At 40.5% G+C, this 16,819-nt stretch overlaps 2 protein-coding genes across 2 annotated transcripts in view; both read right to left on the reverse strand.

Moving 5' to 3' along the window:
* The window catches only part of LOC140936929 (dimethylglycine dehydrogenase, mitochondrial-like), a 31,169-nt gene extending 26,541 nt beyond the window's left edge, over positions 1 to 4,628 (reverse strand). Inside the window, exon 1 of the mRNA XM_073386435.1 lies at positions 4,431 to 4,628. Coding sequence (XP_073242536.1) covers positions 4,431 to 4,558 — 128 coding nt within the window. The 5' untranslated portion in view covers positions 4,559 to 4,628. The remainder of the gene's footprint in view (positions 1 to 4,430) is intronic.
* A 1,380-nt stretch (positions 4,629 to 6,008) lies between these two features.
* LOC140937885 (polyunsaturated fatty acid 5-lipoxygenase-like) lies at positions 6,009 to 16,467 on the reverse strand. The gene is made up of 11 exons (XM_073387457.1): positions 16,384 to 16,467; positions 14,821 to 15,127; positions 13,525 to 13,865; positions 11,802 to 11,958; positions 11,110 to 11,219; positions 10,391 to 10,574; positions 9,014 to 9,378; positions 8,411 to 8,517; positions 7,651 to 7,732; positions 7,100 to 7,318; positions 6,009 to 6,251 (listed from the first exon to the last, which is right to left on the reverse strand). The coding sequence occupies exons 1-11, from the start codon at positions 16,465 to 16,467 to the stop codon at positions 6,018 to 6,020; spliced, it is 2,190 nt and encodes a 729-aa protein (XP_073243558.1). The 3' UTR covers positions 6,009 to 6,017.
* Positions 16,468 to 16,819: the final 352 nt, after the last annotated feature.

Here is a 16,819-nt window from a genome sequence, read left to right on the forward strand (position 1 = left end):
GGAATTAAAATGTGAGATCACCTCCCTGGGCTTACACTGAAAGAGAGTATGGGTAGTAGGACACATTGTGCATTTCCCTACCCTTTTTAAGCCAAGAGACCTTTTTTTATAATCCTGATTCATTTCCTTTTTAATTAACATACAGAATTAAGGTAGCTTTTAAACTTATAAACATGGCAAAACTTGGGGGGGGGGGGGAATGGTGGTACCAATAGACTGTACGTCCTCTATAGACCGCTTCTTCTTCAACCTTCACAACCCACACAGACACCTTGTTCAAAACTCTTGAGGGTGAAATGGTCACCACCCTAAATCAGCAGCACATACCCATCTAGGCCAAATAAGCTAAGGGTAATATCGTAGAAAGAACTGCTGAGGATAGGGTTCAAGCCCAACAATGACTTCTCTTGATGGTTGATAAAAAATCAATTTTACCTGGTATAATTTAGTTGTAAATCAGATTCATAACTTGCACAAACAATAAACTTAAGTTGTATATTTTTCAAGCCTCTTCTGATTCTCTTTATAAACTTTGCAAAACATTCAGTTCTTTTTTCTGTTTCTTGTACTTCAGTCCTTTGAGGGATTTTCTCAACGCATACTCTATCCTGATGTACTCACCCTTATTAGCAACTGAATTAGCCTCTTGTTCTTACACTAATCCACTGTAATCATTTCAAGTACAATTCATAACTAAACGGTAATTTTTGTACCAACAATTTCAAGGAAATACTTGAAACCGAAGTCACTATCTAATACAAAACTAATGCGGTATTGCTGTTGGAAATTTATTGATTATCACTCCAATGACATTTCAGTGAAAGTTTTCAAGGTTCAGTAAACCCCTTCCAGCCTTCTGATATTAAAAATAGCTTATATGTGAAGCAAAATGATTGGAATATTTACCCTGGTTTTTACTAAATTGGCCCTGTATTCTGTATTTACGCCTATAAACATTTGTTGTGCCTCCCGGTGTACAAACAAACTTACGAATAGAGAAGTAGAAAATCGGTGGTTTAATGAACACTCACATAGTGACATAGGACTGTTGCAAGACTCATACCAATATATCGTGCTCGTAGCATATGTTTAAGATAAGGAAGAAAGTCTTAATACCACTGTAAGTGGAAAAATATAAGATATGGAGCAAGGTGGTCGCTCGAAAATTCACGAAGCTTAAAAATAACTGAACTTGCCGAGATCCCGAATCACGTAAGTGAAGTCACCCATGAACTGTTCATACATCATGCCTTCTGATGTCCAAAAGGTCCTTTAAAAAAGTTCATAGGAACCTTTTCTTGAGATTTGTGCGCGGGAAAACTTAAACCCGAGCAAAAACTCATCGTCCTTCCATGTCTGCATTCTCCGCCATATTTGTTTTCAAGGAAAATTTGTACTCAGTCTCACTCGGCCGAATTTCTTAACTGGGGCGATCATGTAAACTCGGTTCCAGACCTCTCTGCCAACCCCCCCTGAGTAACGGCAAGAGAAATGTACAAAAAAGCGTGATGCACGTGCAAACTAGTTGTTTTGCTCAATAAACCTATTGCTTTTTTTGACGTTGCCGTCGCCGTTGCTAAAACTCCCTACTGACATTTCGCGAACGGAGAGTTTTCGCGCATGCGTACTAGTACCAAATCTAAGTCAGATGTCTTTTTCCGACATTTCTTAGTTTTTGCACGCGAGTATTTCAAAATTACTTAAACCTGCTACAGATCAGACTTGCATTTACTTTGATGAATAGTCTTTGTGTGTTTCAAAGGTGTGCTCTTTTGGTTTAATTTAACGACGAAAGTAGCCGGGGGCGATGCTCTGAGTAGCTGGGGGAAATCCCCGGCCCCCGGCCCTTAGTGACAACCCTGTGTAAACTGCGGATTATCCGCAGCATTACTTTGGTCAGCTTCCAAAGTTATCACCATTTCTTGCATTGATCAAAATTATCTTACGGTAATCAAACTATGGTAATAAAACTTACAATAATCAAACTACTTATATGGTAAAGTTACCACTGACTAAAAACATCTGTAAGGCCATGTTAGGGTAAAATTCCAACATGCAACATATGGCTTGAAACAGCAACATAAGGCTGAAACGGATGCAATTTTTTTTCAACGGATGAGCAAACCGTTTAAACATTTTCGCTAAAGCGTTAAACAGGTGCTACTTTTTTTAAATGGATAAGCACACCGTTTAAACGCTTGCATGAACCTATTAAACAGATTTAAACGGATAGTAAACGGTTTCCCCGTTTAAACGGAAAAGCGTTAGTGTCCGTTTTCCCAAAGAGGGTCACATATGGTGACAAACAATATAAAGATGGGTTAAATACTGACAGAGAAATGAACTACTCCTCAAAACACGAAATGGCTGTATTTGGAATTTCAGACTATGGATATACACCCCCCCCTCCCCCCTCCCTCCCTAAAAAGATCTCATCTGTGGAAAATCAGGATCAGACTACTGGGATGGTGGGTGTCTAGGTCACTGGGATGCCGCATCACTGGCAGTTTCTTGTATGGTAAACAAGGCCCCAAAAATCAGGTTCAGTTAAGCACAAGAGCTTTGAATGAATGATCAAGAGCAAGCAAATCCATATGTTAAGTTCTCAACTGTAGTATAATAGTTCTATTTCCTACTGCCTTGGTTGGTCTCAGTGGTGGCCAACAAGTACAACATCCCAGTTACCAAATTTCAATTCAGTCACTAGGGATTCCAGAGTTTTAAATTTCCTAGGCAGGCTTAGCTTCCTAAGGAGCAGTTTCTCAGAAATATACGCCATTACACCTCCGCCTCCTTCAACTTTCCTTCCTTTGATTCATCAGCAAGTGAACCTCTTGACTTCAACTTTATTTTGAAAACTACATGTACCGGTATTAACATTTAGATGAATTAGGAGTATCTCTCTAGCATTTTTTGATCTGTTCAATGGATTATTATGTAGTTGTTGATCATTGGTTCTTCATTTGAAAGATCCATCTTCATTAAAAAACAAATCCCTAAAGGGCCGAGTACTGAGTTTGCGCAACAGGACACAGGCGGCCCAAACTCATTACATGAACGCGGACGTGACTCTTGCTTGCGAGCGGTGTTGTGTTACAAACGGTTATTTACAAAGGCTTGTATAGTATGTCGGGTAACTAAAATAAGCCCGGCAAGGGTAGACAGCGGCCCGTAGTCGACAAACAAACAAACCCGTCAGCCCCGCTGGCTACCCTCATTGGGCTTATTTTAGTTACCCGACATACTATGCGATCGGTGAACGGGTCCACGGCAGTTTGGACGAGCCTATTTTGAAATCGTGAAGCCGATCGAACAAGAGATGAAAGCATCGCTAGTGAACGATCTGTGGAAGGAATTGCGAATCGAGTCAATGGACATGGAACTGCAACATCTCTGCTTTGAATTTTTGAAGGAATTGAGGCCGGGGGGTAATTTTCCAGTGGAATTATTCGCCTCGAGCGACGGACACTTCGGGAATCACTGTTCTGCCTTGTCTTTATTTTAGCAGTGGAACACCAAAATAGTGCTAACTCGCCGAAAACGCTTCAAAACGGCCTAAGACGCGGGCAAACAACAAAGAATACAACAAAGCAATAAGGTACGTTGATTTTATTTAAAAACATAACATTTTTTATCTCTTTAAAGAAAAACCGATAGATCCCATACAAGCCTTTGTAAATAACCGTTTGTAACACAACACCGCTCGCAAGCAAGAGTCACGTCCGCGTTCATGTAATGAGTTTGGGCCGCCTGTGAACAGGACAGCAGGACCAGATGAGGACAGCAAAATGCTCATGTGTGACAAATGTGGCAGAGTTATTACTTACGTGTTTTGTCGTGATCTTTACTTAACAGTAATGTTTTCTGGTCTTTTACAAAAAGATCTGTTCAAAGGAAAGCGACGCTTGGCGAAAAGTTATTTCAAACAAAATTACAGTCACGTTTGTCACACAAGGTTTGCCGTTTTCTTCCCTCTACCGTCCTGTTGCGTAAGATCGACAGTGAAAGCGATATTTTTACCACTCCATGGTCGAATTCCCGAGCTGTGCAAACCACGTTCTTATTTCTCCATCTGGTCTTTGTCGTAAATAATTAATATAGCTAAATAAGTTGTAAAAGAACGAGAGTTATGGCAGCACTTCATCGTGTGACCTCTCTGTGCCTTCACAACTTGACCGGGTGCTGAATCAAAACAAATTAAAATTTCACGTTGATCATTCTGGGGGTTCGTGTTTTTGACGAACAAAATTGAATTTGGAAGTATATAGCTTACATATTTTGCAACAAAAGACATTTTAGGCTACACATCATTGTTCTGACTAAAACTGAAGGACAAAGGGAAGGTAGCACTTACCTACAATGTAGCTTTTATGACCCCCACCCTCAAAACTATCCCCTACTTTTAACACCTTCGTTCGAAATACACTTACCTTGTACTAGAGCTTTTCTGTCGCCATGACGTGCAAGAAAGAACAGGGCATCTTTTAAGACATGCTTCTGCGGCATGGCTTCGAGAAATACCGCGTAGAGCACTGCCAACTCGAAGTAGAGACGCCATGATTTATGCAGCCGCGAGTACGAAGCATCGATCACCAGTCAGAAAACACATAAAGCATGCAACTGACCAATGACAAGTCGACTTTCTAGCGGCGCGAGACTTGTAAAACGCGCTAAACACGATGTGGAACAAAGTGGAACAGGAAAAACACGAATTGATCCCAGGCTCCGATGTTTCGACTCTGCCCCTGATTTTGTATAATCGTCAACAAGGGCAACGAAATTCTTCTTTCCTGTAGATATTTATGCAATTTTTAAGCCTGCGAACAGCAGAAGTATTTCCGGTCGTCGCTTCTCTCTCTCCGAAGTCGGAAGGAGAGAAGCGACGACCGGAAATACGTCTGCTGTTCGCTGGCTAGCGGTTCATGAGCGTGATACAAAATTTTGCTAAGTCCTCTCGGCTTCCGCCTAATCCCCCACCCCTGGGTCACACTTTAAATCCCTCGCGTTACACAGCTTTTTTGCCCTTTCTCGGACCATCCAAGGTGGAAGAAAACTTTCGTCACGCCTATTCTATCCCGACTAGACTGACAAAGCTCAAACCAGCCTTTTTTTTAAGACGAAGGAGATCTGGGTACAAGATTATCGAGGAGTGGCAGGGAAAGAACCTGACTTTTTGCGCACTTTCGCCTGCCTCAACCCCTCATCTTCAAATATGATGCACGTCCCTTAAAATGCATCTCTAAGCCCTAATGTGGTAAACTAAAATAACAGTTGGCGTTTATAACTGGTTAGTTTTCTTTTTTTTTTTTTTCGATTTAAAGTTACAGTTTAATTCAAAAACATGCATATGTATTACTTTACGAAGAAAGTTTGCCCCGTAAATATTACATTAACTCTAGATAAATCCAATTTATTTTAAACTAAATTCTTGCATCAAATTTGTTTTTCCAGCATACAATCAGTACTTTGGCGTAAATCTTATTTATAAACGATGGCACTCAGAAAACACATACTAATTAGTTTGTAAGTAGATAAATTAACAACGGCATTCTTAAGACTTCACCTCAGTGAAAACGGTTTTGAGACATGTTGACAGCAACGGTTAATTATAAGAGCTTAATATACCGTCTAGTGCAGGCTGTATCAATCTCGTAAAAGAGTGGCTGTTTCCCTTGACCAGCGGTCGGAAAACGAAGTGCCCTTTGAAACTACAGGGGACTTTCTGTTAAATTGCGCACACTTGCATGGCCAGGAACCGATAATAAGCTCCTGGCATGGCCTCGCAGTAAGAACAAACACTATGGGGAAAATGTATGGGTAGATAGTTTAGGAACAAAGTTGCGCACAAGTGCAAAGTACTTCAAGCTGTCCTCAAGGGGCCAGGTTTCTCGGGCAAGTATCCCACGAGGTTTAGGAAGCCTCGTTCACGGGTCCGCCCGCTCGTCCTAGGTAGAGAAGAACTGAGTTGAAACTGGAAATGGGTGACGTCTCACGATAGGAGTTGCCAGCCGTAAACCCTAAGTATGAATGCTATTGGCTATCCAGCCTGGTAAAAGGTATGGATACGGCAAGTGACCTTCTCTGAATCTCTGTAAGTTTCTTGCTTGAATAGCCGACTTAACGTATCCATGTAAGTAGCTGTAGTATTTCCTCACAACGTTTCTTCCTTTCTTGTCCTGCAGACGATCCGCGTAATCGAAAAGAGAGTCGTAATGCAAGGAAGCCAAGCTCATAGATAGAGCAGCTTGAGCCTGGAAAAAAGGTTTTAAAAAAAATCGATGAAAGGAATTTTTCTAAAGCATTTCAAGTTCTTGCTTTAGATGCGCTGTCTCCTCGAAAAGTCTGCGATTCTCTGTGCCATTTTTGCTGATTTCGGAAAAAAATAATTTTCATAGGGTATGAATTTAGCGCCGGCGTTTTTGCTCTTTGGTTTTCTCTTTCAAAAGCTAGCTGTCTCTTACTTCTCGGTGCTTAGCAGTCTATCGCAAAATCATGGCAAAAGTTAAATGTTTCTCGTAGAAGATATTTTGAGAGCTGGTGCGCAATTCGGTTCATCATTGCAAGGATGGAATGGAATAACTATACAATAGTTTCCCTCGTTATATCTTGAGACCGTTCGCTTTTGAAATAAATTGCCCCAATCGGACCCTGTGTATTGCCTACGCTGTGCTGCGCAAAAAATCGTCGTTGCGAATCGTCCCGTGTAACATCACCTTAAAGATTTCTCTTAGCTGTTACGTTGTTGGTAATTCTGTATTAGGTTCTAGGGCCTGCTTAGATGGAGGTGGTGGGGCCTAGAGAGGTGAGGTAACATGTGGCGGGTCACCCCAGCTATCATGTAAACGTGATCAAATTAAAATGAGAGATTATATGGACAGGCGGGTTGCCCCACCTAAGGGGGTTACCTCATCTACCTGGGGTCCCCCACCTCCCTGCCGAAAGAGGTCCTTAGGCTACTAAGGTAAAGCCGGGTAGCATTGTGTAACAAAAGGTGGCAATTTTCGTGATGCACGCTGCGCGCTTTCCAGTCTCTTCGCACTTACCAGCGGAAACGCATAACAAAGATGAACGCCCGCTATGTTGCATGTACCACACCTACCCCGCATGTAAAACCTCGTGGTAGATTGTAGACACCATAGTGTTCAGATCCTACTCTGGGATCGTTGTAGAGCTTGGTTGGCATGTTCGGTGTCAGCGCTGCCATGTGGTCATTTGGGTAATTCACTACACTGTGTTGAGCGCTCAACAGCCAAATGAGTCTTGTCAAGTGTTTCTTAAGTATCCATTTGGACGTGATCTTCGTTGGGAAGTTTCTAACCTGACAATAACAAGTCCATACGATTGAATCAGGGATCATTGCATAAATCTGTTAATTTTTACATCCTTTTTAACCAAAATAAAAACAAAACAAAATTGAAACTGCGGGAACAGGTCACTTGCTGACAAACAAAATTCCACACGTAAGAGAAACAGTTTTTAAGTTTCAAGTTTGACGTTGTGTAGGTAAATCTTTATAAAGTTATAACTAGAATCGACTTGTTTAATTATCTGAGGGAAAAGAGTTAAATAAAAAATACGTATATAGCATTACTTAGTAACGCTCCACAAAACAAAACAATTTTCAAACCACACAGTCGGTCCAACTCTCACCATTCCGGATCCAAGGGAAACGTCATGAGCAAAGTCTTGCAGCTCCAAGTCTTGTTGAACTTCTTTATGCGACTTATAGTACCTTGTATTTAACAAATACCAAAAGCGGTTTTAAATTATGAACGTCTTTGACGCGAATTTTTCTTGGTGGCAGCGCAAAACTTGCCTAATCCCCTGTACAGCGTTTCCTTAGGCGTTCCCGGTCAATTCACTTCGGTGACGTGTCCAAAGCAAACGGGCGGGAAACGGCCTCACTTCGTCGCACGGATCATGTGACCCGAAACGCTTTGGCAGAGCAGAATAATGAGACCAAGGGACTAGGCAAGAGTAAATCAGTCTTATTGCTTGCTGTAAATCTCCAGAGAAAGCTAGAATTGTGGGAATAGAATTTAAGGCCAACGCTTAAGAGGCAAACAAAGGTTTTAAGCAAACTTGGAGAAGTAAACGTATTAGTACCGCCCTGAAAAATACCGACTACTTTTCGTTCGATTAAGTTAGAACTAAAAGACAAGAAAATTATTACTTATTTTCATGCCCTGGGGATTTTTTTCCCTGCCATTTGTATTTAATTTAGGGAAAATTAAGCGCGTGCATATTTCCCCCCTAGGCATTGCCACCCCTTTAACATAAATTCTTTCGAGTCTAATGGGACACTTGAATGTATACTTGCTGAAATACGATTGAAACTTAGTAATAGAATAGAGATTCGATTTTTGAAGTAGTTACGCGTAGTTACTCTAGGTAAAGAATATTTACTCACTGGTCGACAAATTCATTAACCATGTTGGATATTGTATCATGAATTAGCTGTCCATCGTCTCTGTACGGAAAATAAGGCAGCTTTTCCTTGTCATCAAGCCCTCGGTTCTTAAAAAACGAGACGATGCAAGTTAGAGGGGTGGTGACAAGGCCGGGGACAGGGCGGGTCAATCTATTGGCATTATGGCTCAAGCATTAACACCCTTACCAGGGGCCTTGGCTTACATGATACCATTCTAAAATAGTACAGACGATAGACTATTTTTATAGTTATTTTACTAGCGATGAAGAAGTTGTCGTCGCATGTTTTCTTTCTTTCTTTTATTTCTTTACACGGAGGCTGATAAAGCCTTAGGTGAAACCTGAATTGCAGTCAAGTGCTCTACCGATGAGCTATCGTCAATTTTAAATAGGAACTTATCTCTCGCTGATGTTCTAACTAACTGTAAATGAAAGGCCCCATCCATCCCTTTTTCAGTGTGGAATTCCTCTCCTCTTCAGGGAATTACGAGGACGTCAAAGAGCTGAATGAAATTATCATGTTTCCACTTGGGCTCGTTCCAGTCGTTCAGCGTTCAATGGTGGCATTAATCACAGTACCGACCTTTATATTTGCCAAGAAATCCGTGTCGTCCCAAGTAACTTCCTGGGAAGCTCTGAACATCATCTGCACTGCTCCTTGGCTTCCAATTGTCAGCAGTTTATCCATAGAGCCGTTGCCCGGACTCATAAGAAATGGATATCCAAATTTGTTAGACCCAATAAGGCCCCTACAGTGGTACTTCATCATTTCGTGTACCGGGTGCAGTGTTGATAGGCGCCTATGTAGACATACACATATGGGCTCCAAGAAAAGATGGAGCTTAAAAAGGTGTTCAATCACCTCCGCGTGGGCAAAGTCTGCTACTTGAAAAATGTGTTTGGCTTTAAGCCAGAGTTCGCTGTCCTCTGGAGTAAACACTGGGGAATCTAAAGCAAATGAATATGCATTTTACACTGGGATACGAAAACTAAAAACTAGCGGAATGTCGCTAGCCTCACGGCGGCAGAGGTTCTTTTGGATCGTCACGCATTTTATCCTCCCCAAAGGACTGAACGCGTGACGAACTCTTGTGAACATTGTGTAAACATTATTCCTAATCATAGAGTATGAAGAACAAAGAAAAGAAATTGGACTTCGTCTTCTATTAGATTTGATCCACAAAGAGGGCAATGCACCTATTATCTAAGGTAATTTGATTGTATATCTATCTCAGTTTCTATCATTTGTTTGTGATTGCTTATTCTTAGTTCTCCCGGCTGTTCCTCTTGTTAAGGGGCTAGAAGTAATTAGACAGTGTTATGATCGGTTTAAAAAGATCTGTAAAATTCTAGTTTTGAGAATGTTGAAGGGTGTTTTGCCAATATGATATATATTCGTGTTTCATTGAACCTGTATAGTCTTTTACTATAGCGGTATCTAATAAACCAGGATCAAAGTCATGTAGGTTAAAAATTCTGACATATTCATTAAGTGAGAGTCAAAGCTATTTTTGCGTTCAGTGCATTAAACAAATGACATTAAAAAAAACTGTTTGACGAAAGATTCTTCATCTTTAGACTGAATATACAAAATGTAGTTGAGGATTAAATGATTTATTAGTGATATTTAAAGGAAAACGACCAAGTTCAGCTCTATATAAGTTGTATTAGAAGCCTTTTTGTTTACTTCTTAGTAAAGTTTCCAAAACTGAACATGAGTCTTTTCGATTTGTGAGCCGTCCCAGGTCTTAAAATCTGGTTTGACATACATACCCCAAATTTCACTGTTATATGGTAGAATAGCGAAGATCATAGTATCAACAACAACAACAATTTATTAAGGTATTAAAAGTTCCATTACAAAAAGTATCAAATACTTTACAGGCCACAACAAACGAACTAGAACGAGGAGTATGGCCTGAGGACAAGGAAGATACCCTATAGATTAATTATAACTCACCCGAGGAACTGTTAATTTGAATGGCAACCGGTTTAAGCTTGTTCTCTTGCCGTCCAGGCTTGGATGCAAAAATGGCTATAGGCGAGAAGGCGTTCATTAAGGAACCAAACGGGTCTCTGCTCATTGCTGTTAGTCCGTCATACAAAGGATATTGAACAGAATACAGGTAACCCTGGTATATTGCCTGTTGTAAAATTATGCAATTAATAAAATCCAATGATCGGCCGTCATATTTGTGATCAAACAAGAAACAGAAATATTGGTGCAATTTGTTTCACTGATTGACCCAGGAAAATATTGGTATGATCGATTGATCGTTATACTCCGCAATAAGGATACGTGGAAAAAAGAAAAAGAAAAATTCCAGATCATCGGTGGAAATTAATAAATTAGATGAAAGTAGTACTCTAACGGTCCAAAAATTTGTTATCGAAGAGTTTTGTCACAAATTCCAAAGCGAATTCTCATTCCGGAAATGAATACGATCAATAAAATGTACCTTTATTTAACAGCAACGACAGCAGTCACAGAGCAACAACCGACATTAGTGTAAGGACAGCTTTTGATGGCGTTCAGGATTGATTTTTTATTTTAATTTTTTCCCAGTTACTTAATCACCACCGCATGTGTGATTCCGCCAGGGTATGCATCTGTTTTCCTTGTCACAAAAGGTGTGATCTTAAATCTAGTTTCAAGACTTCAGTTGTTCCAAGACGAACCTGATCGAGAGAAATCTTGATCCCCAGCACATCTTGGACCGCTCCTTTTAAGTCAAATTTCGGGTTTAGTTTCTTACTGAGCAAGGTCCAGTCCACGCCTCCATTGATTTCTGAAAAAGTCAAACGGAAAATGAATTAAATGAGGAGTTCAAAATTTAAAGTTGCTTTTATTGCGCTACAATGGCCAACGACTCTACTCCTGTAGCGAGCTTGAGCAACGAGAAAGTTGCAAAACGTTGCGTCACGGACGTCGGAAATTACTACCGGAAGCTAACTGATATTTTTTCCCCCAGTGCTTTGACGCCGTAGCGTCGCACAAGAAGCAGGAATTCAAACATAAACGTTCAAACCCCATTAATGTGTCAGACAAAAGCGTTATATCAATCGAAACACCCAGCTTCGTTCCCAAGGTTCCCTACTACTAGTTCCCAGGATTAAGAGACGGGACGAGTAACAGTTAATCCTGGGCAAGGAGCGGTTTGGAAACACCATCGTAAGCTTCCGACTGTAGAACCTTTGGTAGCGCGATAAAAAACCTTTGATCTAACAAACTGAAGAAAATACCCATAAACAAAATGATTTAAGATAAGCACCCTTAAATGTTATTAAACTACAACTAAACACTCGAAGTTCCAAAAAAATTGTTCTTGTTCTTGCTCAGAAAAGGCTAAGCCAGGATATTTACTAAATACCTGGATCCCAAGAAATCCTTTTAATAGACATCGGATTAAGACCAGCTAACCGCTGATCAGTAAACAAGGTATCATCTCTCCAGAGAGCCAATTCAGATAGATTCCTAAAAGGAATGCTGGCATCTTGAAAATGAAATCGAAAATACTTGGTGTCACTCTACAAAAAAAGAGGGCATAAGTGAGAGGTACAGTTGATTAAAAAAATTACGACGGAACGCCGTTAACAATCACAGTCCGACAACAGATAGCAAGTAATTATCTATCTTTTCGCTTGGGTAGCAAAGAGGAGATTATAACTGGCGAAACGGACCATGCCTGGGGAACGTTTCTCGAAAGGCTCGGTGACTTTTGTTTTGTATCGTTTTCAAAATTATTGAAACTTTGATCTTGAATACCAACGTGACAAAAAAAAAAAAAAAAAACAGTTTTCCGGGCCCGAGACGTTACAGGGAATTTCGAGAAAAGGGCGCCAGGCTTGTGTTAGGTCCATCCGGTAGACCTCTTTCCTTTGCTTCAATATTTTTATGTGCTTCATCAGGAGGGTTTAACCTTTTAAGCCCCAAGATCCACATACAAAATCTCCAGACTAATCTCCATACATTTCTTTTAAGAATAGTTGAGAGAATTTGATTTAAGATCAAAGTGTTCCCCCTTTGATAATCAATTTAGTAATTCTCATAACCTTTACTCTTGATGATCTGCTGATGTTGTTAGGAGAAAATTGATGTTGGTCACTCTTGGGACCTAAAGGGTTTCAAGAGAGAATAATGGGACGAAGACAGACACGCCCAGTCTAGCCCTTGGGATGTGCGAATTTCACCAAGTTATTTTCATACCAATTTAACGCTTGAATTAATCGGAAAAATGGTTTCCGGAGAGGTCCGCATAATTTTATTTATCATTATTTAGTGTTGTTAAGAGAGAATCCGACAGTCGACATTACAATATTCTACCTTTCTTGCTTTGAGGCAGTCGCTCATGGACTTGATGTCGTTTCAAACAATCGATTAAAATTTTCGGACGACCCAGGAGTTAAAGTTCTGTTAAATTACAACCTCTAAAAATAACTTAAGTGAAATTCACATATCCCGGCCAACTCCCTAAGATTCCCTCTCTGTGTCCTGTCCCATAATTCTCTCGTGGAGTTTTAAAACACATGCAAATCAATCATTTTACTGCGTGGGGTGTAGTTATTCAAAAACGATCAAATCACAGGTATAATCTGCATAGAAAACATATGATTACCATGAGGTCTCAGACAGTGCCTTTTTGGAGCCTTTTTTATTTTTCATGTGGGAGGAAGAAAGAAGAACCCTAGGGACAGGATTGGCGAGCGACTTAACTGCTAAAACTTTCTGACGTCAAACGATTCAAAATTGTCAGCGCGCAAAAAATAAATGATTGCTTCTCTCTGACACTGAACCATACATTGTCATACGGCTTCTGCAATTTTTCAGAAAAGGAAGAACTCACCGAAGCTGAATTCTTATTTAGAAGGAGAATTTATATCATTTTCTTTGTACTGTAAATTACGTTTTCCGTAGACTACGGACAGTCTCTCTTTTTTTCTTCGCCCGTCGAGCGAAACGCGCGAGACACAAAGTGCCACGCGTGTGACTGAAGGCGCGAGACAGAGGAGGCCCCCTCGCGCACACATGCACTGCCCCCACTAATTCTGAAGAAAAAGAGAGATTGCTTGAAGTCTACGTTTTCCGAAACCTACCGGCTTTACAGTCACGAGTTGATGTTGTATAAAGAAGTTGTACGCTCTGATGTAGTCTCCAGCGTCTTGAAACTCTCCGTTCGTTATTCCTTGGTAGAAGAGTTGAAAGAGGCCTAAATTTTTGTAGATAGTTGAATTAATATATAACCAAATCCAGTGTTGTTCCAAGGAGTCTTTCAATAGAATTCTCAGGGCTTCTTCACTGGTTCTGTTTAAGGAGGGAAGATTAAAATAAAGATCTGGATCACCAAGTTCATAGTCCTTTCTGGATTGCGCTGTTTCCCGTTGTCTTTGTATTCGACAAGCTTTTGAGGCTTTGTCGGACGATTCGATCCCGCATACTATCACAGAAAAAGAAGAAAAGGGACCAGAAAAATTAATAAAATGTAGCCTTAAACGTTAAATTCGATCTAAAGGCGTATATCTATTTGAAAAAAAGCACAGTTTATCTTATGGATTATTTTCAAGTATAAGGGGACTTACAAAACATCACAGGTGCGTTGACTGAGTAATTGATTATTTATTTACTTATATATTATCGAGTTGTGTCAAGCCTAATAAAATACACCTTTTTTCCAAGTTTGAAAACATTTAAGGACGCGTCAGTTCAGAGAAACCTTATCGTAAATCATCCATTACATGCCCCTGACCCCCCTTCTCAGGGGAAGAAAATTATGAAGCCTTCCCTCTCTTTAAAGCTCCTCCTCCCACTTATTCTTAAATGATAGATTTTATTACTCAGCCACGACCCTATGTAACACTTTATCTATACTGATTCGGTTTATTCATGTGCTGCAAGTTCGGGCTCCTAGTTCGGATCTGTTGTCGAATGACCTCCAACTTCACCTGCCTGTATTTTTCCACTATGCGTTCTAGTTATTTTTTTTCATCAGAGCGGAGGTGATGAAAAATGCTGGAAACTCATAACCGTTGCCATCCAGCTAACATCTCCCTTCCAAGGGTCACTTCTCTGAAAAAGCGATGTACATTTTTCTCTCCCAGAGAAGTGATTTCAGTATGGTCAAAGTTTGCATTAAAGATTCAAATCGTGCAGCTTTACCAAGAGTCAAGCAATATTAAACAAAACAAGTTCTAATCAAAGGAGTAAAATCTGCCGATTTTCAAGGAATATTTCCGATTCTAATTCGGCAAAGTTAGCTTCGAGAAGAAGGAAAAACTTGCGCAACACTCAAGAATGCTGTTGTATCGTCAAAAAAAGAGGCAACTTCTTTTTTTGATCTTGTTATTCAGTCTCTAGGCATCGAGTTATTTTTCCTTAATATAAAATTAACTTACAGGGCACTTGTCTGATAGAGTAGACATTCACAGCATTTCTTGCGCCCATGCCATTTTTGCAGGTGAGAGATGTTCCATAATTCAGGTAGGCTTCAGATAGCTTATTTCCTCCCCTACAAAGACCGCCTTTCAATAGAGCAAACTCCTTAAAATTCCGTTTCCATGCCCTTCGTGCGCAGGCGTCGAATGGATTCGAGGAACTCTGAAAATTTCCCAAGTAATTACCAGCCTTTCCTCCGGCAACGAAACAGCCCTCGTCTGCATAGGTGTATTGCTTTGCATTTGATACTAAAGGAAAAAGTTCGCACTAATTTCAAAGGCATGTAGGTACACTTTATTCTGTCATAATGCACCTATCAATGTAAATCCCGTGGGGGGGAGTGCGGGCAAGGGGAGGGGATTTGATGCCTGAGACTATCCCCCTGTCGGGCTTTTGATCGTGCGAAGCGACCCCGGGGTCGGGACATTTGACTTTGACCGATAGAAGCCTGGTATCAATTCAGAAGCGGTTACCAAGTCCGTCCCTCGAGGCTTTCTGAAAGTCACGCTGTTGGAGAATGGTATGAAGTTTTCATTTGTTTTAATCGCCATAATCCGATACTTTACACTGTCATCTAAACAGATAATGTCTATTTTGAGAAAGAGTTTATCTTCAAGTTCCCATCTGATTGTAAACCTCGATTGAAATCGAATTTTACCATGAAAGTCAGAGGATTTTTTACAGGTCACTGATCCGACCTATTCCAACATGTTGAGCAGATGTCATAAAGCATTTTACGTTTCATTAATATAATAGCACGGTCAATCTTCCTGGAGCGATTATGTTGTTCAAAATAAGAGATGCTGGTGGAGAGAGAAAATACTTAATTACAGCGAGTAATTTAACGGAACTTACGTTTAACCTTAAATAAAAGTAGTAAGAACGTACTTTCGAAATGATCTTTTATTCGTTTTATATAGTATTATAGTATTGTTTGTTTAGATTTTTCCCCTAGGGTGGGGGCTTTTTTGACACTTTTGATTGACCTTTCGTTTCCCACCCTGGGGAATTTGATCAAAAAATTTTAAAATTTGTCAAATCCCCACCCCTTGCCCGTACTCCGCCCCCCCCCCGACGGGGTTTACATTGATAGGTGCATAATACAGGATCGAGAGGACTGAGGTAACAACTCTTCTAAAGTAGCGACTACCCGACCCACATTAACGGTAAAGGTGATGATAAAGTTAGATTGATCTAACATGGACAATGATGTAGCTCTTTTAAAACGCAGAGCAAGCAAGAATCTGTCCTTGCTCCTTTGCCGCCTTGTAATCTCTTATTGCCACTAAGAATCCAAACAGCTTTTGTTTGAAACTCAACACAGGGCTCGAGTCACGAAGTCTTAGAATCAAAACAGCTGAGCGGCTCTGGGAACGAGAATACTAAGTGGGTTTGGTAGATATTAGGCATGCGCCGTATCTATGCGAGAAATAAAGGCAGCGGAAACGCAGGCTAAGAGTCAAAAATGGAAAAGTACGTAGTGGTCTTTGCGTCCATTAAGACCGTGGGTGGATAAAGCAAACAAGAATCTGTTCTTGCTCCTTTTCCGCCTTGTAATCTCTTATTGCCACTAAGAATCCAAACAGCTTTTGTCTGAAACTTAACATAAGGCTCGAGTCACGAAGTCTTAGAATCAAAACAGCTGAGCGGCTCTGGGAACGAGAATACTAAGTGGGTTTGGTAGATATTAGGCATGCGCTGTATCTATGCGAGAAATAAAGGCAGCGGAAACGCAGGCTAAGAGTCAAAAATGGAAAAGTACGTAGTGGTCTTTGCGTCCATTAAGACCGTGGGTGGATAAAGCAAACAAGAATCTGTTCTTGCTCCTTTTCCGCCTTGTAATCTCTTATTGCCACTAAGAATCCAAACAGCTTTTGTTTGAAACTTAACATAAGGCTCGAGTCACGAAGTCTTAAAATCAAAAAAGCTGAGCGGCTCTGGGAACGAGAATACTAAGTG

The sequence above is a fragment of the Porites lutea genome, chromosome 5, assembly GCF_958299795.1.
Source record: "Porites lutea chromosome 5, jaPorLute2.1, whole genome shotgun sequence".
Classification (NCBI taxonomy): domain Eukaryota; kingdom Metazoa; phylum Cnidaria; class Anthozoa; order Scleractinia; family Poritidae; genus Porites; species Porites lutea.